This window comes from Tursiops truncatus, chromosome 18 (assembly GCF_011762595.2).
Source record: "Tursiops truncatus isolate mTurTru1 chromosome 18, mTurTru1.mat.Y, whole genome shotgun sequence".
NCBI lineage: Eukaryota > Metazoa > Chordata > Mammalia > Artiodactyla > Delphinidae > Tursiops > Tursiops truncatus.
In genome coordinates, this window is record NC_047051.1 from 16,587,531 (window position 1) to 16,610,393 (window position 22,863).

The following is a 22,863-nucleotide window of genomic DNA, read 5'->3' on the forward strand; positions in this document are numbered from 1 at the left end:
TGCTAATACATATATGTGGAATCTAAAAAAAAAAAGGTTCTAAAGAACCTAGGGGCAGGACAGGAATAAAGACATAGATATAGAGAATGGACTTGAGGACACAGGGAGGGAGGAGGGTAAGCTGGGACAAAGTGAGAGAGTGACATTGACATATATACACTACCAAGTGTAAAACAGATAGCTAGTGGGAAGCAGCCACATAGCACAGGGAGACCAGCTCGGTGACCACTTAGAGGGTTGAGGTAGGCAGGGTGGGAAGGAGACACAAGAGGGAGGGGATATTGGGATATATGTATATGTATAGCTGGTTCACTTTGTTATACAGCAGAAACTAACACAGCATTGTAAAGCAATTATACTCCAATAAAGATGTTAAAAAAAAAAGGAAATCAGAGTAGGAGGGATATATTTAGTATCCAGTGTGTAAATCTCTGCTTTGAAGTTATTGATTTTTAATTTGTTAATCTGTCATATGCTGCCTGCCTTGATGCAGGGCCTGGGCTTGGTGAACTCTGGAATATTTATCAAAAGTTGTATAACCTGATTATTTTATGATTTTTGCTGACACAACTGCCTTCCGCCATCCCTCACCAATAGGTATCCTTCTGCGGCAGGTATCACTGAGGCTGTGGCCAAAGACCTCTTTGACATTGACGTGACCATGGATATCCTTGACGTGAATCAAGAGGAGGAGAGGACAGGGAAGAAGGAGCACGTTGTGTTTCTGATCGTGCAGAAGTCGCACAGACAGATGAGAAGGGCAAAGCCAAAGGGATCACAAGACACTCAGGACAGCCAGAGAGACCAAGAGGTACCAGTGTGCTGTGTCTTCAGAAAGCACAGTTCCTCCTGGTGGAGTGACTAGTCTTGGAACAATCTATGCAAAGAACCGGACCTTCTAATTGTGGATTTATGGCAGGGTTTCTCAGTCTCAGCACTGTTGACATTTTGGACCAGATAATCTTTGTTGTGAGGCACTGTCCTGTCCGTGTTTAGCAGCACCCCTAGCCCACTCACTAGATGCCGGCAGCACCCAGCTCTCCCCCTCCATCCCAGGCTGTGGCAATCAAAAATGTCTCCAGACATTGCCAGGTATCCCCAGGGTAGGGGTAGGAGACAAAGTCACTATTGGTTGAGAACCACCGGAATAAGTTCATTTGGATAAAAAATTGGGAGGCTCTCTGGGATGGACCTTAGCCTGAAACATTTTTACCTGTAAAAAAAAATGGCGATGTAAAGTCCTTGGAATTTGGATCTGGTGGCTTATTTTGCAGTTCTCGTGGTGTAAATTGACTTTTCAAGTCCTGAGTGCCCGCTTGTGCAGCTGGGGCCAGTTGGGGATCTGGAGTCAACTCATGAGCCTGTGGTTGGCTGCCTCAATTTCAGCTCGCGGTGTGACTGTTATCTGTTTAGGTACCACACCTGTTAGGTGCACAACTCTCTGTGTCCATAGAGCTCATACGAATATCCAGAGAAGTCTGTGATTCCTGGAGCACACAATGTTTATATCTTAGAGTAGTCAAAGCTCGCCTCAGAGTCTTTTCACTGCAGGATCTTCAACCACAGGAAGAGAAGTTTCTGTGTGATTTTCCTGCCAGCCTCACCTTGAGATTTTGTAAAAAGTTCTTGCTGCCTTTGGTGGAGAAACAGCATGAGGATTAATTGGATAACAATGTGGGGGCTTATGAAGTTTTGCTCAAGTTCATCTTGTGTGGCCTCACTGTTCCTCTGGCCCCATCACAGAGGAACAGCGTATCCTCGTGCATCTCCTGTCACATGACCAGACCTGTATGCTTCTCTCCCTGCCATTTGCAGGCCCTGGAGGCAGCTTTCCTTAGGATGAAAGAGAGATATTTGAGTGTCTCTGTCTCGTGAAAAAGTCCAGCTGGGAAGTTGTGAGAAGCATAGTCATGTTTGGAAAAGGTAAGTGGGCTCTTCTCCCAACCTTGGCTCTCAGAGCAGAATGATTGCTTTGTGCACACAGATGGGCAGAGTCCTCTATAATCAGGATGTCACTGATTTCTTCAGGGCTTGGACTTGGCAGGCACGGTTTTTAACTTTAAAACATCAAACTCTAACTTGTCTTCCTTTGCCCCTTTTATTTGTGTTGGGGGTCACTTGGCGGCGCCGTTTCTTCTTGTAATCAGGGGAAGCCGCTGGAGAGGGGATTGGAATCAACCCCTTTTGGTGACTGTGTTGAAGCGAAGGAGGATGAGTGCTGACACATTATCAAGAACACTGAATTTTCCACAGCTCCTCAGGCCTTCGGGACTGGGATGTATTTCTGGCCCGGAAGTCTGTAGATAAGAATCATGGTGTCCAAGAGTGCAAAGGACCCTGGATTGAGAACCAGGATAGTAGATTTCTGGCTCTGTCCCTGGGGAGCCTAAGTCCTCCATCTTCCACCCGCAAAATGAAGGCATTGGGTTCTCAGAAGTGCCCCTGTTGGCGCTGAGCTGGTCTCACGATCAGCACCTAAGATCCGAGTCGGAACAGGGGCTCCGGCCCACTGGGAGAAGGGAGTTGGAGACTCCTGGTCATGCCCCGTGGGTCCTGATGACATGCGTCTGGGAGAAGGTCTGCAGGGCTCAAAGGACTGAATTTTGAGTCCCTCAAGCCATGGCAAGCGAGTCAAACATGCAATTGACGTGCTTTGTCTAGGAGATTTTCATATCAAAAAGGCTCCATTTCGAATCTCTACCCCCTGCCAAATAGGGCTGTTGGTTAAATTTTCATGTGCCACCCAAAACTGTCAGTCTCCAAAGCTCCATGGCAAATGTCCCTGACACCGCCGGGCGTGCGCGCTGTGCTGCGCGAGCTCATTGTCTGGCTGTCAGCTTTTCAATGCCGGCCCTGTTTTCATGGCGAGACACACTCAATTGGCCCAGGAACTCTTCAGCGGCGGGCAGAAACTTGGCAGGGGGCAGGAGGGCTTCTCAACCTGGTAGCAAGTTTTCTGTTTGTTTTAATTTGGAAGCAGAATTGCCGTGGCCATCTGGAAACACTGAGGGAGCTTGTGCTGAGCAGCGGGGACTGCGCTTTGCCCGGGAAACATTTGAGATACTCTCTTGGGTTGGTGGCCTGAGTTGCCTGTGAACGGGATTCTGTTTCTCCATCCAGGGCATCTCAGGGACACCTTTGAACCAATTTATCCCGAGTGGCTCTGGACTGAAGAGAAGACATTCTGCGATGCTTTTCCCTTCCATGTGGTATTTGATGAATCAGTAAGAGGCCCTTTCCCTCTTGAACTGTGGATAGGCTGGGGAGAGGAGTAAGTCACATAGTCTTTTTTTTTTTTAATTAATTAATTTATTTATTTATTTATGGCTGCGTTGGGTCTTCGTTGCTGTGTGTGGGCTTCTCATTGCGGTGGCTTCTCTTGTTGTGGAGCACGGGCTCTAGGCGCACGGGCTTCAGTAACTGTGACTCCAAGGCTCTAGAGCGCAGGCTCAGTAGTTGTGACGCACGCGTTTAGTTGCTCCGCGGCATGTGGGATCTTCCCGGACCAGGGCACGAATCTGTGTCTCCTGCATTGGCAGGCGGATTCTTAACCACTGCGCCCCCAGTCATATAGTCTTTTACGGCTGGGGGGCCTTTCAAGTCCCCGAGGAGTACCTAGGGTTTGGGAGGCTAGGATTTAGCTTGGCAGGACCACTGCCTTCCTTTTCATTGTAGCATCCTCCAGAAACCAGAACGCAGCATCTTCTTGATAGGCACAGAAGGGAGCAGTGCCAAGGGGTTTGAACTAGTGAGTGCAAGAGCAAGTTTGCCGTTAAAGAAAAAGGAAATGACACTGAAATCACTAGAGACAAAAGAACACAGTAGCAATGGCAGGGTGGGATTCTCAATGTGACCACTCCCCCCATCCTTGTGGCTACCATGGATGGCTCAATTCCACCAAGCTTCTCTTTCTGCATCTTGAAGGTGGAGGAGAGGCCTGTGCCCGCTCACGCCATTGTCCTGTGGGAGGTGTGACAGATGGTGACCATTGAAGTGTGGTCATTATCAATTTCCTTGGATAAAATTGATGGATAAAATTGATTAAGTTGAATTGATTATGGACTCATTCAAAGGGCAATTAGGCAAAATAAATTGGTCCAAAAATTATCAGTTAAAACGCCTTCAGCCATTTTGATTTCCTCTGATATTTATGTGAATGCACAGACATGTCAAATCTTCACCCACCAGTGGATGCTGGATACAGATTCTCTAATGTTTACTCACTTGAGGGTCATCTCTGATTGCAGAGAATTTATGATCTAACTAAGGAAATCAAACACCCCTATATGAAACAACCAGGGAATTATGAAGCTATGTACTGTGGCTTTTCCCCAATGCCATGAGGATATTATTATTATTACTACTATTAACATTTAAAATTCTGATCTACTTAAACACTCCCTTTCTTTTTAAGTTTTGGGCATAGAAACCAAAAATTTAATGACACTATTCCATAAGACTAGGTTGATTTCTGCAGCCTGACAGAGTGAAGTTAATTTAAATATTTCTGGATAACCTGGGCTGGCATTGGACTTTTTATGTAAAGGATGCTCGTTTTGTTTTTTCCTTCTGTGTGTTCCCTGGAGATGGCAGTGAAAGTTGTCTCCCCACCTCCACGATGGGTTCCTTCACCCAGACCTGGGCATCAGATCCAACTACAGTTTTTTCTGGTTTCTTTATTAGTTAATTCCAAAGAAAGAAAGAGACAGAGACAGACACAAAGACAGAAAGACAGAGAGGACTGAAGCAAGGGAAGAAATATTATCCCCATCGAGAGCTTTAACCTCTGTTTCTTGTTAGTCAGAGAAATGCTGTGCTTTCAGGCACTCTCATGCAATTATTCTTTGCTCTTTCAGAGATTAGCTGCAGATTTGCTTTTTAAAATAATATTTATTGCTTCCATGGTATTTATTCCATTACTGGCCCTTTTCCCCCTAGCAAGTCACAAATCATGGGCGGATGCTATTTCTAGGGGAAAGTTTACGTGCAGGTTGCTGTCTCTTCCGTGGTCTCATGTGTGTCCTCTGTGGATAGCTGTGGGTCAAACAAGCTGCAGTGAACATTCAGAAGTACGTCCCGGGACTCCAAACCCAGAAGATTCGATTAGATGAGTACTTCTCCATCGTCCATCCCCAGGTTACCTTCAACATCTGCAAATTTATCAACAATTTGTCCTGAAGGCGCAAAGGGAGATGAAGCCTGCAGCATGGAGAAGTCAGCCTGCACTCAAACTCCGAGGTAGTAACTCCTTCCTCCTCGTTGCTTTCTGCTCTGGGAGACTGGACAAAAAAGGGAAGAAGCAGTTTTCTAATTGCCTGAAGAAAGTTGGATAAAAATTGGGGGACTACATTGAGAGCAGTATATATTTTTTTCCCATTTGGCTTAATCTATAGTTAACAATATATTTTATTTCTTCAACCATGTCTAGTTTAGACATGAACTCTAATTATATTTATATATAGTTATAAAATTCTGGTCTGTTACCAAAAGTTTTAGAATGCACGCGCAATTATTTGTACTCTTGAAATGGCCTGTCCTTTATACAGCAACGTGATCATCTGACCTACTGTTAATAGGGCACATGTTTTGTTTTTGGTTTTGTTTCAATTGTGGTGAATTTTATATAACATAAAGTTTACCATTTTAACCATTTTTGAGTGTACAGTTCAGCAGTGGTAAGTACCTTCCCAGTGTTGTATAATCATCACCACCATCCGTCTCCAGAACTTTATCATCTTGTGAAATTGAAACTCCATTAAATACCAGCTCCTTGTTTTCCCCTCCCCCTGCCCCTGGCAACTACCACTCTACTTTCTGTCTCTATGAATTTGACTGATTTATGTACCTCATATAAGTGGAATCATACAGTATTTGTCCTTTTGTGACTGTCTTTTTTTCACTTAGCGTGATGCCTTCAAGGTTCATCCTTGTTGTAGCATACGTCAGAATTTTCTTCCTTTTTAAGGCTGAATTATTATTATATTATTCCCGCATGTATAGACTACATTTCACTTATAATTCATCTGTCAGTGGATAGTTGAATTGCTTCCACTTTCTGAATAATGAATAATGCTGCTATGAACATGGGCGTATAAATGTTTTGAGCCCCTACTTTCAATTCCTTTTAGTGTATATCCAAAAGTGGAATTGCTGGTTCATTTGGTAATTCTATTTTTAATTTAGTGAGGAACTTCCATACTGTTTTCCATAGCTGCTGCACCATGTTATATTCCCATTAGTAGTTCACAAAAGTTCCAATTCTCCACATCCTCATGGACACTTGTTATCCTCTGTTATTGTTTTTTGGTGGGTTTTTTTTTTTGGTTATTTTGATAATAGGTATTCTAATGGGTATGAAGTGGTATCTCACTGTGGTTTTAATTTGCATTTCCCTAATGATGTGATGCTGAGCATTTTTCATGTGCTTATTGGCCATTTGTATATCTTCTTTGGAGAAATGTCTATTCAAATTATTTGCCCATTTTTAAATCAGGTTGTTTGGTTTTTTATTGTTGCGTTATAGGAGTTCTTCAGATATTCTGGATATTAACACCTTATGATTTGCAAATATTTTCTCCCACCCCGTGGGTTGCCTTTTCACTCTGTTGATTGTGTCGTTTGATGCACAGAAGCATTTAATTTTGATGTTGTCCAATTTACCTATTTTTCCTTTTTGTTGCCTGTGGTTTTGGTGTCACATCCCAGAAATCACTGCCAACTCCAACGTCATGAAGCTTTTCTCCTACGTTTTCTTCTAAGAGCTTTACAGTTTTGGCTCTTACATTTGGTCTTTAATCCATTTTGAGTTAATTTTTTATATGATATAGGGGGCACATATTTTATATGATATGGGGGCACATATTTTGAGCTTTCTATTGGACTGACAATAGTCAGGTATTCTAGGCACAGACACAGGCAGAGCCATGGAGACATTGGAGAGGAAGATGAAATGTTCTGGGAACCCTGAGTGAGTTGTACAGGGAGTGATGGGAGAGAAGGCTGGTGAGATGAGGACTTGAGCTCTATCATGTCACTGGAAATACTTTTAAGTGTCTGCTGGGATCAGATTTGAGATTTAGAATGATCACGCTGGAGCCCTGTGAAGGATGGACCAGAGCATTGAGAAGATGGAGTCTGGGAGGCCAGGGGAGACTGTTCCTGGAGAGCAGGTGAGAAGTTTTGAGTGCTGAATGCAGTCAGGCAGTGGCTCTGGGGTGATGATGCGGGAACAGATTTAAGGCAGAAATTGGTGACTGGATGTAGAGGTTGAAAAAGAAAGACTATTGGGGTAATTATTAATTTTCTTGCTTAGGTAACTGGGTCATAAAGGTGTGATTAACTAAGAGAAGACATGATGTAAACACCTTGAGGGCAGCTTTGTCAGTTTGAGTTGCTGCTGTACCCCCTTCCACACCTAAAACAGTGTGCCTGGCTCATGGTAGAAACTAAAAATGTCTGTAATAAAAGAATTAAGTTGTGAGGCAGAAATAGAGACACTGATGTAGAGAACAAACGTATGGACACCAAGGTGGGGAAAGCGGTGGAGTGGTGGTGGTGGGATGAATTGGGAGATTGGGATTGACGTATATACACTAATATGTATAAAATAGATAATAAGAACCTGCTGTATAAAAATAATAATAATAAAATTAAATTAAAAAAATAAAACAAAAACAAAAAAAGAATTAAAAAAGAGGAGAGTTACAGTGGGGATTGAAGGCAAGTTCAGTTGTAGACATCCATGTATAAATACCTAATAGATAATACAATAATTTAAAAAACAGTCATTGCTGGGAGTGTAAGTTGTCACAATTTAGAGGGCAATTTGGCAATATGTATCAAAAATCTTAAACATGAGCATATTTTTGTCTAAGAATATATCCTTTAACAAAATAGCTACACTTATGCACAATGATGTACCTCAAGCTTGTTCATTGCAATGTTGTTTGTGGAATGATAAAATAGATATAATATAATCAATGTTAGCTTACTGCTTAAGTAAAATACAGTATAATCAATGTACCCAGGAAAAAATAATACCTATCCATATTTAATGCTATGGAAGAACACCTATTACATAATTTAAGTGAAAAACTGAGGTTACAAGAAGATGGCTGATAATCCCAATTTTGGGTAGTAAAAAGATATGCCCTCAAATATTAACTGTAATTATCTCTGATGTGATTACGGGTGATTTTTATTATTTTCTCCCACTTTTTTCATTTTCTTTCTTTTTTTAATTAAAAAAAATTTTTAAAAATTTTTTGGCTGTGTTGGGTCTTCGTTGCTGCATGCGGGCTTTCTCTAGTTGTGGCGGGCAGGGGCTGCTCTTTGTTGTGGCATGTGGGCTTCTCATTGTGGTGGCTTCTCTTGTTGTGGAGCTTGGGCTCTAGGTGCGCGGGCTTCAGTAGCTGCAGCGTGTGGTCTCAGTAGTTGTGGCTCACAGGCTCTAGAGCTCAGGCTCAGTAGTTGTGGCACACGGGCTTAGTTGCTCCACGGCATGTGGGATCTTCCTGGACCAGGGATCGAACCCCTGTCCCCTGCATTGGCAGGTGGGTTCTTAAGCACTGCGTCACCAGGGAAGTCCCCCACTTTTTTCATTTTCTGTGGTGAATGTCTACTGCTTTCATAATAAGATAATAAACATCTATTGTTAAAAATAATAGGCATCCTGAGTCCAGGAAGCAAGGTTTCTCTGTAAATTCAGATTCTGTGTCAGCCCGGTGGAGGATGCAGTTGGGGAATGCGAAAAGAGAACACCAGCATCTAAAGAATGAGTGAAAGTCTTGAAGGAGAAATCAAAAGAGGTGGGGGAGATCTGAGTGAAAGCAGCGTCAAGAAAGTCCTAGGAAGTGAGATTCCAGGAAGGAGGGTTTGCTTAACACCCTCAAAGAGCAGAAGGGCTGAGTGAGGAAAGGACTACAGACTTGTGCTGGGGGAGGTCGCTTGGAGGCCGTGGACGGGAGTCAGCTTAAGGTCAAAAAAACAGAGTGGAGAGAGCCATTGTGGAGAGATGGGGAGAGGAGTGCGTGGAGACAGGAAGTACAGATAACTCTTATGATATTCGGCTAAAAGGGAAGGAGTTGAACTGTGCCGTGGAGAGAAGGACGTGTTCTGAGTGGTGGTCTGGTGCGCCGCGTCATTGCCTGCAGGTGACATGCTGCATTGTCCCGTTTCTCTCCGTGGGGGGAAGGCCAGATGATCTGGATGGAGTCCATGTGGTGCATGATATACGTGTGCTCCCCTAAGCTCCACAGCCCGCATGAACTGGAGGAGCGCCAGATGCACCTTTCCGACATCGCCCCCATGATACCACCAGGGGCCTCGTCCTCCTGAACCAGTGGCGCCTGGAGGAGATTGAGCTGTCCAGCCAGCTGGAGAGGAAGAAGGAGGAGCTGCAGGTCCTCTCCAAGCACTCGGCCATCGAAGAGAAGAAAACGGAGACCTTGCTGTACGCCGTGCTGCCTGAGCACGTGGCCAACCAGCTGAAGGAAGGCAGAAAGGTCGCCTCAGGTGAGGAGTGCCCTGCCCTTAACAGTGCGTCTTGGTGGTTAGGGGCGCCGGCTCTGAAGCCAGACAGATCTGGATTTGGATTCTGGCAAGCAACATGGTCTTGGTCTAATTACTTAAGCTGCATAGCCTAGTTTTCTTTTCTCTACATTGAGAATAATAAAAACAACGCAGTGACCATTGATGGGCGTTCTTCACTACAACTGAAAATGATACACTCACACACTAAATAAATCATGGGGTGCCTCTAAGGACCATTCTGGGAGAACAAGGCGTTTCTGGAGGACGAATGCCATGTTTACTCCAAATTCACTTTCCATTTGTCACCGGCGAGTGTTCATTCACCAGACAAGCATGGGAACTTGCCAGGGTGCTGTCCCGGGTCCTGGGGACCCAAAGAAGCTCTTAGTCTTGTGGGTTTGACAGATACATACAGAATACGTTTATGGGGGTGGGGTGGCCGACAAAAAGGAAATTTATGTGCATTAAGGAGAAATTATTGTGCCAGCATCTCTGTTAGACATTATACGTATGCTTTCTCACTTAATTTTCTGAACATTTCTGTGAAGGAGGTGTTATTAGCCATAACAGCTAAGAAAATTCACTCCAGTTTATGAGTAAAAGAGCTGGAAACCAGTCAGAAGTCCATTTAACTCCAAAATTCGTATGTTTTCCACCACGTAAGTTACTGTGGAAACATAGATAATATGGAAATTAATAATATATAAACGTCAGAAGAGAAAGACAGGGGTGGGTGTGCGTGCGAAGGCCGATATAAAACGTGTGGCACTTGAGTTGGGCCTTGAGGCTGAATTTCAGCAAGAAAATGAGGGAAAGGCATTTGAGGAGAAGGGCACAGCAAGCGCCAAGGTAAGGCACCGTGAAGGTCAGTACTGCAGGGCGTTATCCCTAGAACAAGAGGGTACATGGCAAAGTGGTGCTTCTGAGGCTGGGCAGGTATGCCTCTGGTAGTAATCTCCCCTTCGAGTAACTTTCCCTTCCCTTTGGGTCTCCCATAGTTCAGGCTCTGCCTTGGCCCACCTGCCAAGGTCTTCTCTGTAAGCCCGTACCCACCCAATCCATCCTGTCATCCCCCAGCACTCTGCATGTTTTTTTTTTTTTTTTTTTTTTTTTGCGGTACGCGGGCCTCTCACTGCCGTGGCCTCTCCCGTTGCGGAGCACAGGCTCCGGACGCGCAGGCTGAGCGGCCATGGCTCACGGGCCCAGCCGCTCCGCGGCATGTGGGATCTTCCCGGACCGGGGCACGAACCCGTGTCCCCTGCATTGGCAGGTGGACTCTCAACCACTGAGCCACCAGGGAAGCCCACTCCGCATGTCTTATTGAGTGTTTGTTTGCATTCTGACTCCTCACTAGACTAGGAGCTCCTTATGGGCAGGGACCCCGTCTGCTTCACAGTATAAGATTCTCCAGCATGATGACCAGATCATAAGAGACAATAAATGTCTGGTGGGTGGATGGTGAATGATGATGGGCATTCTGGCTCCTTTACTCCAAGGCACAGTCAGATTTGGTTCCCAAAGGGCACTTGAATACAGAATTGGTAGAACTGGTATTCTCCATCCTTGGCTATCACTGACACCCGGTTTATGTTGCAGGAGAATTTAAAACCTGCACAATTCTCTTCAGCGACATAGTGACATTTACGAACATCTGTGCTGCCTGTGAACCTATCCAGGTGGTGAATAATGCTGAATTTAATGTACTCCAAGTTCGACAGGTTAACCAGTATCCACGATGTCTACAGAGTAAGCGTGTGGTGCTCTGGGGTGCGTGTCCCTGTGTGCCTAGGCAGGTCACGTACCTGGCGGTGGGTCCTCATTTTCCTCTCGCCTCACTGGTCTGGGGTTTGGTGTGGATGAGAGTGGGGTTGGGAGGAAGAACTAAAAAGGAAGTAGAGGTATTTTAGGATTTTAATTTTTAAAAAATCCTCTTATACTACCCAATGCTAAGCTTGCCTTTGAGGGGCATACTGTTTTCCCAGAGAATAGTACTCCTTCATTTCAGCAGCAAGTCTAACCTAAATAATGTGGGTATAATACACAGCATCATACAATGACCCCAGGAGCTTTGTCTTCTCTGGGACTTGTCTCCACCAAAAGCAGAAAGCCCTCTTGGCTCCCTCATGGCTGTTTCCTGAGTCATTTTTCTTCTCACCTTTCCCCTCATGCCCCTAGAAAATAACCACCAGCTTTAATATGGTCCTTCTATCAATACATGGAAAATGACAAAAATATTTAGTGTTTAGTGCATTAAGAAAACCCTCTGAATCCCCCCTTACCGCTGCTCCTTACAGGTGGAAACAACCTGATGCTTATATGGTGGTAGGGGGTGTACCAGTGTCTATTGGAAGCCACGCTCAAAGAATAGCTAACTTTGCCTTGGGGATGAGAATTTCTGCAAAAGAAGTGATGAATCCTGTTACTGGAGAACCCATCCAGGCAGAGAGCAGCTGAGTTCTTTGCTTAATACCAGCCACCTCGCACAAAAAAGTGGAATTCTGTTTATTAGTCTGCTCGGATGGTTACTGGGTATGTGACAGTAATTAAAATGGGTCATTTCTCCCAACTCGTCTCTTCTCTTGCATATGTTACTAAGTAATAGAGATATTAGTCAGGATGTTATTCTCTCAAATTTGAGAAGAGGCTGTGGAGCTCGGGATTGTGATGCGATTCACACTGGCTTCCTTTGTCCATGACCTAGGACAGCGCTGAGCGCGTCTCCTCACTGACTTTGTAGCACTCGATCCATAGGGAGCCAGCTCACTTCTAATTCCTGCCTTTTTGTTCGAGTCTTTCAACAAGTGGTTCAGGTTTACTAAACAGCCCACTTTTCTTCGCTTAGGGAAGTTGTATATCCAGCATGCCGTCTGACAGGCTTGGAACTCAGGCTGAGGTGTGCAACTGTCTCCAGCCAGCTGTCCAGACACCGGGGTGCCATAAGATATTCAGAATAGCTTTCCCTTCAGCACGTGGCCACGAGCGACACATCTGCTCGCCTTTCTCACAGGAATACAGGAAGCTACTCTTCCACGTACGGAAGTCTGTTCACAGTGTAAAAGCTGGACATGTTTGGTGATGAAAAGTAAATGTCTTCTGTCTGCTCGGCTGATCCTAACTGCCTCGCGGTGGCGTAGAGCAGTGTCTCAGTCTTTTAAAATCTAGATCCCTTTCCCACTCCTGTCAGTCAGATCTGCAAAATAAACAGCCAACTAAAAATAAATAAAGCCAATTATAAGATGGAATAGGATTTTCCCTAATGATAATCCCTAGGTAGGAGATTCTGAAAATGCACCACGTTCGCCATCACCTCAATAATTTAGAAGCTGAGAAATGCTGCAGGTCATGGTTATGGTGTCCATGGCAGTCTTCAGAGTAAAAGCTGGCCATGTATCATGTCCATGATACCGGCCCATTGCAAACACACAGATACAGCTGCTGTATAAAACCCCCAATGTAATAAATTAAAAGATCAAGATGGGGGGTAACGAGGGAGAAGAGATAAGGTGGTCAGATACGAGATAAGTGTTTTGGTTAAAGAATTCTAATGTAAGCTGTTGAAGAATAATTGAAAATATACTGTTGTGTAAATAGACAGCATGTGTGTCTGTTTGTGAAGGAGGCGTGGCAACAGAGATAATAATAGTGCTACACCAAAAAGAATGAAATTTAACAATGAATTCCTGGAAACTTGCGTAGTGGATTTACCAAGAAAAACACAGGAAACGATGTTATCAATTCTAAGATAAGAATAGGGACATAGTTAAGAGCATCATTAAATATCCACCAGAAAATGTATATCATGTGGGTTTATTTAAGGAAGTGGGGGAGAGGGCTGGAAACCTTCTCTCTCTTAAGAGAATTGTGCTGCTACTTCTACAGTTTTAAAATTAATATTCATTGAGATCTTTTATTCTTTCATTCATAAGGCCTTTAATACACATTTGCTGAGGTCACACTATGCATGAGTGCTATGTGCTTTGAAGGATTCAGAGAAATGTACGGTAGATTCTTTTTCCTAGAGAAATTTATAATCTTATTTTAGGGAAAAGAAAATCTAGCATGAAAAGATGAAAAGACAAGTAAGTCTGACTGGGATATTGAAAGCTGCAAGAGAATTCTGTTTCCATGCCAGTAGTTAAAAAAATTTAAAAATCACGTAGCAAAGAAATATAAATGAACCAAATTCCAGAAAGTGGCAAACCCTTTTGAGGAGGACACCCATGACTGATTACATTCATCCCTTATAGAGCCCCAGGAGAAGTAATCTACCAGAGGTGAGGGTAAGAAGAAACCAGTCTAAAGTTTAGTGAATTTTTTTTTTTTTTTTTTGCGCGGTACGCAGGCCTCTCACTGTTGTGGCACAGGCTCAGCGGCCATGGCTCATGGGCCCAGCCGCTCCGAAGCAAAAGTTTAGTGAACTTTAATGGTCACCTTGGAGCTGGAATAACAGGTTAGAATCCCAAAGGGCCCGTCTTTGTTAAGTTCTAGCCACAGAGTCTGTACCCATTTACCAACTTTTTCCCCACAGGTCTTCACCAAATGCATAGGTTCATTTGGTCAAAGGCTAGGGATAGGGGAGGAGACCTGAGAGAGATCACCAGTTCCAGAGGAGTGTGGGCCTTTCCCAAATGCAAGGCAGTGGTCCATGGAAGGGTAATATTAGAGCCGGAGAACTAAGACAAGTTGCTCTGAGGTGCTCTTGACCTTCACCTAGTGCACTACAATGACCCTTTGAAGTCTGGGGGCAGAGAAGAATGGTAGAGAAAAATCTCCCAAGGTGCAGAGAGTCCAGGTGGGAGTGAAGAACAAGGAGACAGCCCAAAATCTCACTGTTGGGCTGTAAAGCAGAAAAAGATCTCCCACAATTCACAAAGCTGGAAGCTTGGCTGGGGTTAGCATAAGGAGGTCCTCAGAACCTTGGTGGTGCTCAGATCCTATGTCCTGCTGGAGAGAAAGTCCTGATCCAGCCTTCATAATATTTAAAACCAGTGCTGCATAGCGAGGACATGGAAGCAACTTACGTGTCCATCGACAGATGAATGGATAAAGAAGATGTGGCACATATATACAATGGAATATTACTCAGCCATAAAAAGAAATTGAGTTATTTGTAATGAGGTGGATGGACCTAGAGTCTGCCATACACAGTGAAGTAAGTCAGAAAGAGAAAAACAAATACCATATGCTAACACATATATATGGAATCTAAGAAAAGATGGTTCTGATGAACCTAGGGGCAGGACAGGAATAAAGACACAGATGTAGAGAATGGACTTGAGGATACAGGGAGGGGGACGGGTAAGCTGGGACGAAGTGAGACAGTAGCATTGACATATATACACTACCAAATGTAAAATAGATAGCTAGTGGGAAGCAGCTGCATAGCACAGGGAGATCAGCTCGGTGCTTTGTGACCATCTAGAGAGGTGGGATAGGGAGGGTGGGAGGGAGGTGCAAGAGGGAGGAGATATGGGGATATATGTATACATAGAGCTGATGCACTTTGTTATACAGCAAAAACTAACACAACATTGTAAAGCAATTATACTCCAATAAAGATGTTAAAAAGAAAAAAGTGCTGAATGGAATCTAACAGTATCTCTGGAAAAAGCCCTGACTTAACTAAAATACAGATTCAATTCACTCAGTTTCCAGTTTAGCAGTCTGCCAGAAGAAGGGGTATAAACTTTTCTGAGGGGTAGATATTACCTATTTCAGTCTCCACTGTACTTTTATACAATTAAATTGTTAAAAATATGAGCTGTAAGAAGAAATGAGAAAATGGTGGTGTGGTGTGTAGCCAAGAGAAAAATAGTCAATAGAAGCAGATCCAGAGATGGCCAGATGTTGGAATTATCAGACAGTCTTTAAAATAACTTTGATAAATATTTTAAAGAATCTGCTGGAAAAGGGGAACAACACATTTGAACTGATGAGATATACATATACACTACTTATCTATCCATCCCATGGAAGTGAAAACCAAGATGTCAGAAATCAGAAGAATTCAATGTATGGGCTTAAAAGCGGCTAGACACAGTAGAGGAAAGGATCAGGAATTTTGAAGTCAGAGCAATAGAAATTATTCAAACTGACACATAAAGAAGAAAACAGGGTGAAAAAAGTGGAATAGAGCATCCTAGATCTGCAGGATATCAATTGGGCTACCATATGTGCACTGGAGTACTAGAAGGAGAATAGAATGAGAATGGGTCAGAAGAAATATTTGAAGAGACAATGGTTGAGAATTTCCCAACACTGATGGAGGATATCAACCCACATATTCAAGAGCTAAAGAAACCCAAATTGGATAAATTCAAAGAAGGGCACTTCTAGTCAAATATACCAAAATCCCCACCCCAGTGCAATAAGGCAAGAAAAAGAAAAATAAGACATAAGTATTGGAAAGGAAAAAGTAAATTTATTGTTATTCATAAACCAAACTGGTGCACCTAGAAGATCCTATAGGAACTGCAGTAAACTACCAGATCTTGTAAGTTTACCAAGATCACAGGATATAAGAGCAGTATACAAAAATTAGTTGAATTTCTATATACTAAGGATAAACAAATTGGAAAATAAAAATAGACTGTTTCAAATGTTGAAAAATAACAAAATTGGAGGACTTACACTACCTAATTTCAGGATTTATTTTAAAGCTGCAGTAATAAAGACAGTGGAATTGGCAGAAGTATAGACAAATAGATCACTGGTGCAATATATAGTGCCCAGCAATTGACTACTTATTTAAGGACAATTGATTTTTGACCGAGGTACCAAATCAGTTGAGTGGAGAAGGAATCTCTTTCTTAAGAAGTGGGTTCTGGGCTTCCCTGGTGGCGCAGTGGTTCAGAGTCCGCCTGCCGATGCAGGGGACGCAGGTTCATGGCCCGGTCCAGGAAGATCCCACATGCCGCGGAGTGGCTGGGCCCATGAGCCATGGCCACTGAGCCTGCGTGTCTGGAGCCTGTGCTCCGCAACGGGAGAGGCCACAACAGTGAGAGGCCAGCGTACCGCAAAAAAAAAAAAAAAAAAAAGTGGGTTCTGTTACAATTGAATATACATATGGGAAGAAAAATGAACCTCAATCCTACTTCACTCCATTTATAAAAATTAATTTGATATATATTACAGACCTAAATGATAGAACCATAAAGTTTCTTGAAGGAAATATGAAGAATAGCTTCATGACTTTGAAGTAAGCAATGATTTCTTAGTGCTTCAAAAAGCACAAACTATGAAAGCAGAACAGTGGTTAACTTCATTGTTCTAAGCCAAATTGTGTTCCCTTTGAAATTCATATGCTGATGCTTTAACCGCCAGTACCTCAGAATGTGACTGTATTGTGAGATAGGACCTTTAAAGAGGTAACAAGTCAAAATCAGGCTGTTAGGGTGGGTTCTAATCCAATCTGACTGGTGTCCTTATAAGAAGAGAAATTTGGATACATGAAGAGATACCAAGAATGTGTGTGCACAGAGAAAAACCATGTGAGGACACAGCAAGAAGGCTGCCATCTGCAAGCGAAGCAGGGAGACCTCAGGAGAAACCAAACCTGCTGACACCTTGATCTTGGACTTCCAGACTCCAGAACTGTGAGAAAGTAAATTTCTGTTGTTTAAACCACTCAGTTTGTGGTATTTTGTTAACTCTAGCAAACTAATACATTCATTGAAATTAAAAATTTCTGCTTATTAAGGAAAATGCATATATAAAAATCACAGAATGGGAAAAATATTTGTAATACAAGTATACATCTGCCTTGTGATCCAGGAATTCTATTTCTAGGTATTTTCCTGAGAAAAATGAAAAATGTACGTCCATGAAAAGATCTGTAAAAGAATGTTCACAACAGCTCCAAATGGGAAATAACCTAAATGTTTGTGAAGAGAAGACTGGACATAATAAATTGTGATATATTCTTACAGTAGACTAATATTTAGAAATAAAAGAATGAACTACTGATACATATAACAGTTTGGGTGAATCTTAAAAACATTGATTTGGATAAATGAAGTCTGATACAAAACAGAATATACTATATGACTCCATTTATGTGAAGTTGCAGAACAGGCAAATTCATCTCTGGGAGAAGAAATAAGAAAGTGGTGACCTCTGCAGGGAGGGATGGACCTTAACTGGAAAGGGGCACAAGATAATTTTGCAAAGGTGATGGACCTAGTCTGTATTTTATTTTGGATGGTGGCTACAGGGATATTTGCCAAACTCGTGGAGCTAAATACTTTAAGGTCTGCATTTTATGTATGCCTTTTATGTAAATTATACCTTAATTTAAAAATAAAAACAAGAGTATCTGATGGTCCCTTTTCAGTGAGATTCTCTCTGCAGATTGGAGTGGGCATCCCTACGGCACCAGTCTTGGCAGGTGTCATGGGGGACAAGATGCCTCGGAACTGCTTGTTTGGTGACACTGTGAATACAGTCTGTAGGATGGAAAGTCACGGGCTTCCCAACAAAGTGCATCTTAGCCCCAGGGCCTGCAGGTAACCATTCACTTATTCATGCCTCTCTTTGTCCCTTTTCTTCCAGAACGTACAGAGTGCCTAGTAGCCACCAGATGGGGGTAGTGGAGGAAGCCTGTGTTTTTCCTTCCATGCCACACTTACTGAGGACATTGTGGCAGACAATATTGTTGAGCCTCTACTATAAGATAGTTTTTGCTCTCAAGGAGCATATGGTGCAGTTCAGGGATTGGCAAATTATAGTCACAGGCCGTATCTCGGCTGTTGCTTGTTTTTGTAAATAAAGTTTTATTGAAACACAGCCAGGATCTTTATTTACATATTATCCACGGCTGCTTTCATGCTACAACAGCAGTTGTGTCTGTATGGGATTAAAGCAGAAGATAATCAAGTGAGACGGTTTTTACTTCTATTTAGGATGGAAGAGACCTTGGTGTGCTGGCAGGCTGAGGGGAGGTGGCAAGTGAAGAGGGAGCTGAAGATAAGGGAAGAGGTGGTCCAGGGCGCCAAGTGTTGAGGAGGTAGGAAGGGAGCGTGGGTGGGATGCCCTTGAACAAGACATCCTCTCAGGTTGGGGGAAAGGATGGGTGTGGTCAATGGGATGAGAAGGTGCAGGGTCTCCGCTCTAAGGGTTGTAATTTTGTGGATGAATCACGTCACGAAGTAGGAGGCATGGTCAGCAGTGTGAGGGTGGGGAGGGCAGGTTCTAAATGTGGGAACGTGATGAGCATGGTGAAGGTCTGCAATCTCCACAAAACTGGCCAAGGACGAGGGAAGGTTGATGAGTGCTGAGCCCTGGCTGAGGCAGCTGGCCATGAATCTGAAACGTTGCTGGTCTGCACCATTCTGTGGTTTGTCTCCAACATCTCCCAGCGGCCAGTAAATACATAAGCAACTCCACGTTTCGTAGTCATCCCGCAGCCCTGTCCCTTTTCATGGTCCCCTCCCTGTACTCCTCTTCTCGCATCACCCTTCCCATTGCAGCTGACTCTCAAGTTGCAGACCTGCGATCTTTGGATATCAGGGGCATTTTTCTTTTCTCTGGGCAGAGCCCTGGAAAATCAAGGTTTTGAAATAATTGAGAGGGGTGAAATTGAAGTGAAAGGGAAAGGGAAAATGACCACATACTTTGTGATCCAGAACTTGAATGCTTCAGAGGATGAGATCATGGGGAGACCTCAAACTCGGCTTGATCCTGAGGGTAAGCAAAAAAGATAAGCCTCGTCATTTGTGCTGAATGTTTGTTTTTTTTTTCCTCACTAACAACTTCAGCTGCATTTAGTGAGCTCCTTGGGTTTGAGGGCCAGCGTGGGTACCATCCCTGCCCACGCCCACGCTGCAACCTTCCATTTGGTAACAGCCCCAAGGATCTGTGCGACCAGTTTGCCCTGAACACTCTTCTGTTGCATCCTGGATGTTAGGATGTCTCTTGAGTTGGCCTAATGGAACCAGCCTAAAGGGTCCCTCATGCGTTTGTTTTCAAGGTTCTTCCCTGTCCAAGGAAGGGGCTTTTCTCTCAGCCTCTCCTGCAGCAGGGGGAGGATTTCCCTCTGCTCTTCAGCCTCCAGGGAGGCTCCAGACAGGCTTTCTTCACACACTGGCAGCTTCCACCTTCCTCATTGTCTGTTGGCTTTGAAAACAGGGAAGTAAGACAAAATCTGTGACTCACCTGGCTCCAGTGACGGCAAGAGAGTGAGCTTAGGTTAAAACACCATTTGGCTGGAGTCCACCAAAGAGGCCTCCTTCAGCTGTATGAAGGAGCGCATCCCCCCACACGGTCAGGGTTTCTTAACAACCGCCCTAGTTAATGCTGGGAAATGCTGACCTCAAGGGGAGACTCAGTAGCCGAAGGCAAACCTTCCTGAACCTCTGAAGCAAACTGGTGAAGGAAATGGATTCATTCTGACAGGAGCTAATCTTTAGCTGCTCCTGGGGCCTGCAGAGGAAAATCTCTAAATCCAGAGGTTCCTCGTTTACGTAGCTAATTTAGGAAGGATGTCTCTTTGGGACAAATGAATTATAGTTACTGTTTTTAAAAGTGGGGCTATACCAACGAAGAGATAGAAATTTGAAAGCTTTTTAATGGTTTTGGTGGTGCTGTCATTCCGATAGCAGCTCACCTTAGCATGCCTGTGAGCTGTGACTGGTTTGGGCCACATCTTATTGCTGGAGACACTTGAGATAGAAAGACCTAAGTTAAAAAGTAGAAATAGCTTTGGCTAATAAGAACCAGGAGCCACCCTCATTAGAGTTTCTGAATTTCTAGGCTCTGGGCACTTCACCCACCGACATCGCTGGTGCTTCTCACCAGCTGGTCCTCCCCACAGGACAGAGGGCTGTACAGGGTTAACAAACTAGGTGTTCCTAGCTCAAACCCGAGACCACTTCCTCCCAGACACCCCCCTGCGGGTGGCTCTCAAGCTGGAAATATGAGAAACAGGATTCTAGAACATGGTCTGTGTCAGTAGGATCTAACCCACTTTCAGTTCTGAGCTGGAAACAAAACAGAAATGAGTAAGGATGTCTTGGTTGAAAATCTCAAGATGGACCCTGAGAAAGAGGACAGGAGAGGATGTGAAAGGGGCGGACGGGACAGCCCCTCCCGGACCCCAAACAGTGTCTGGTGCAAAATGGGAAAAGGCACCCAGGTAGGTAGGGGGTAGGTAGCCCCCGGTTATGGCTTATAATAGAGGAAAGTCACCCCTTTCTCTGGGCGGATGTCAGCCCCCATCTCTATTTATTTATTTTTCATGCTTGTCTATACTTCCCTCACCTTTTCCCTATCAGCCTAGGATTTCCCACGTTGAGTCTTGGCTGTCAAGCTCTGGGGAAGGGGGTCTCTGCCCCTCCCCTCCCCTCCCGACATCCGCACCGGGGCGCAGCTCCAGCAGGAACAGGAAGGCCGGGATCCCTCAGGGGAGACCCCGTGCTGACATTGCTACCTCAGTGTCCAAGGCGTCCGAGAATGTGACCCGTGAGCCTCCAGGGGCCACGGGACATTCCCCCAGGCGGCTGGATCAGCCTCTCAGAGCCCGGGATGGAGGAGGGGAAACAGAAAGACTGCCGCGCGCCAGGTGCTCTTCCCAAGCTGCGTCCTCCCTCAGGTCGTCCCTGGGGGACGCCCACGGGCTCTGGGTGCCTCGCGGAGGCCTGAAAGGCCGAGCGGTTGAACTGGAGGGGAGCCGGGCGTGCCCTGGGGGCGGGGCCTGGGCAGTGCTCTTCCGGGTCTTCCGTGCGTGACCTGCGTGAGGAGCGCCTCGGGGCGGCTGCCTTCCGCGGCAGTTAGGAAGGCCCCGCCTGGGCGCCTGCTCGGGGGCCTTCTCCTCGTGCTTTTCTTGCGGAAGCGAGTGCTCAGGGACGTCGAGACAGCGGAACTCTGGCTGTCATGAGGTGGGCAGACAGCCGGCAGCTGCTCCCCAAGAGTGAACCAGCCCGCGGTGAGTAGCCCAGATGGTTAGAGAGACTCCCAGCGCTGCCGCGGCCTCAGAGGACCGGCTCCCGGGGAGGGGAAAGGGCCGGAGTGGGGCAGCTCAGGTGGAGTTTGGGGCCCCGGGGCAGGATGCTTCTGTGTTTTGAGGAAGCTTTTTTAAAAATGGTCCCTCAACCCGCCCAGCTCCCCACCGCAAGTGTCCCAAGTGGGAGTCCTTCATTATGAAAAGGGCCCTCTCTGCCCCCTCCAAAAGAACCTGTGATCCTCAGAAAAACTTATTAGCCGCCGTGAACCCACAAAATGAAGTTTCTCTGCACGCGGTGCCCTCGGTGGCGCGCTGTGAGGGAGGGGTGCTGGAGACCTCCCGGTACCGCGTGGTGCTCCCCTAGACACCTCAGAGCATGGACCCCACCACAAAGCCCGGCGCAGGGACCCTCTTTTCCTCGTTGTCCCTGAAGGCGGTGGAAATGAGGGTTTCTCTCAATTCATGCTTACCCTCGACTGCCCTCAGGAGTCCTTCTCAGGACTGACCCAGTGGGGTCCCAGCGGAGTGCTGGAGGACCAGGGACGGGCTTGCAGAACGAACCACTGTAGCAGCAGGCCCGCTCCCCTCTCCTTTCTGGCTTCGTGCTGCCACTGCCTCCTTCTCCCTTTCTGGAAACCCCATTTAGGGTTCGGTGATCCCGGTGGAGTTAAGCTTTTGAGGCAAAGCAGCAGTGTGTGTCTGTTACAGAGGATCGCGTCCCAGGGATCTTTCAAGAACCATCCCTGGTCACTGAGACAATTTCATAAGACAAATGAGACAATCCACGTAAAGAGTTAGAACAGCTTAATAATCCTTGCAACGAGTTAGCTATCTTTTTTTAATAGACGTCTCTTAGGTTGAGTGTCGCTTGAGCCCTTGACGTTGGGCACCGCCCCAGTGCCTGTACACTTCCCTCTAGTTTGATCCCAGAACATGAGGTTGAGGGGATGACCAGCACCCTTCTGTTCAATTCCAGTGAAAGGAGACAGAGCAAAACTTCCCTTGCTCTGATCTGGGGGCAGGTAGAATCTTGGACTCTGGAGCATGAGAAGCTCAAAGCAGACTTCTTGCCATCACCCAGAGGCGTTTTCCTCCCCTCCCCGCTCCCTACCTGCTTACAGTTAACATGTTTCTGACAGTGTTCACACCCTGAACAGTTGTCCAATGCTATTACAGTTTGGAATGTAACATTCATAGATTCATTCATTCAGTAATGTTTCTTGATGCTCCAGGAATGCAGAGAGTGGAGGCCAGGCATTATGTGGGATCTGTGATGTTCCTTGGACTAAACACGAGGCCCCTGCCTTCACACAGCTTGGGTTTTAGTAGAGGGAGACAGCCAACATGTAACAAAATAAATGAGATCACTTCAGGTAGTGATAAGCATTAAGAAG

The 22,863-nt window shown here is 45.1% G+C and overlaps 1 protein-coding gene across 1 annotated transcript in view; it reads left to right on the top strand.

Annotated features, from left to right (window-relative positions):
* The window catches only part of LOC101315484 (guanylate cyclase soluble subunit beta-2-like), a 37,689-nt gene extending 15,856 nt beyond the window's left edge, over positions 1-21,833 (top strand). Inside the window, 15 exon segments of the mRNA XM_033843866.2 lie at positions 612-811; positions 1,816-1,861; positions 1,864-1,923; positions 3,121-3,224; positions 5,035-5,164; positions 5,167-5,238; positions 9,194-9,298; positions 9,301-9,513; positions 11,128-11,216; positions 11,218-11,285; positions 11,826-11,970; positions 17,881-18,035; positions 19,064-19,215; positions 21,359-21,451; positions 21,727-21,833. Of these exon segments, the coding sequence (XP_033699757.2) occupies positions 612-811; positions 1,816-1,861; positions 1,864-1,923; positions 3,121-3,224; positions 5,035-5,164; positions 5,167-5,238; positions 9,194-9,298; positions 9,301-9,513; positions 11,128-11,216; positions 11,218-11,285; positions 11,826-11,970; positions 17,881-18,035; positions 19,064-19,215; positions 21,359-21,451; positions 21,727-21,833 (1,739 nt within the window).
* Positions 21,834-22,863: the final 1,030 nt, after the last annotated feature.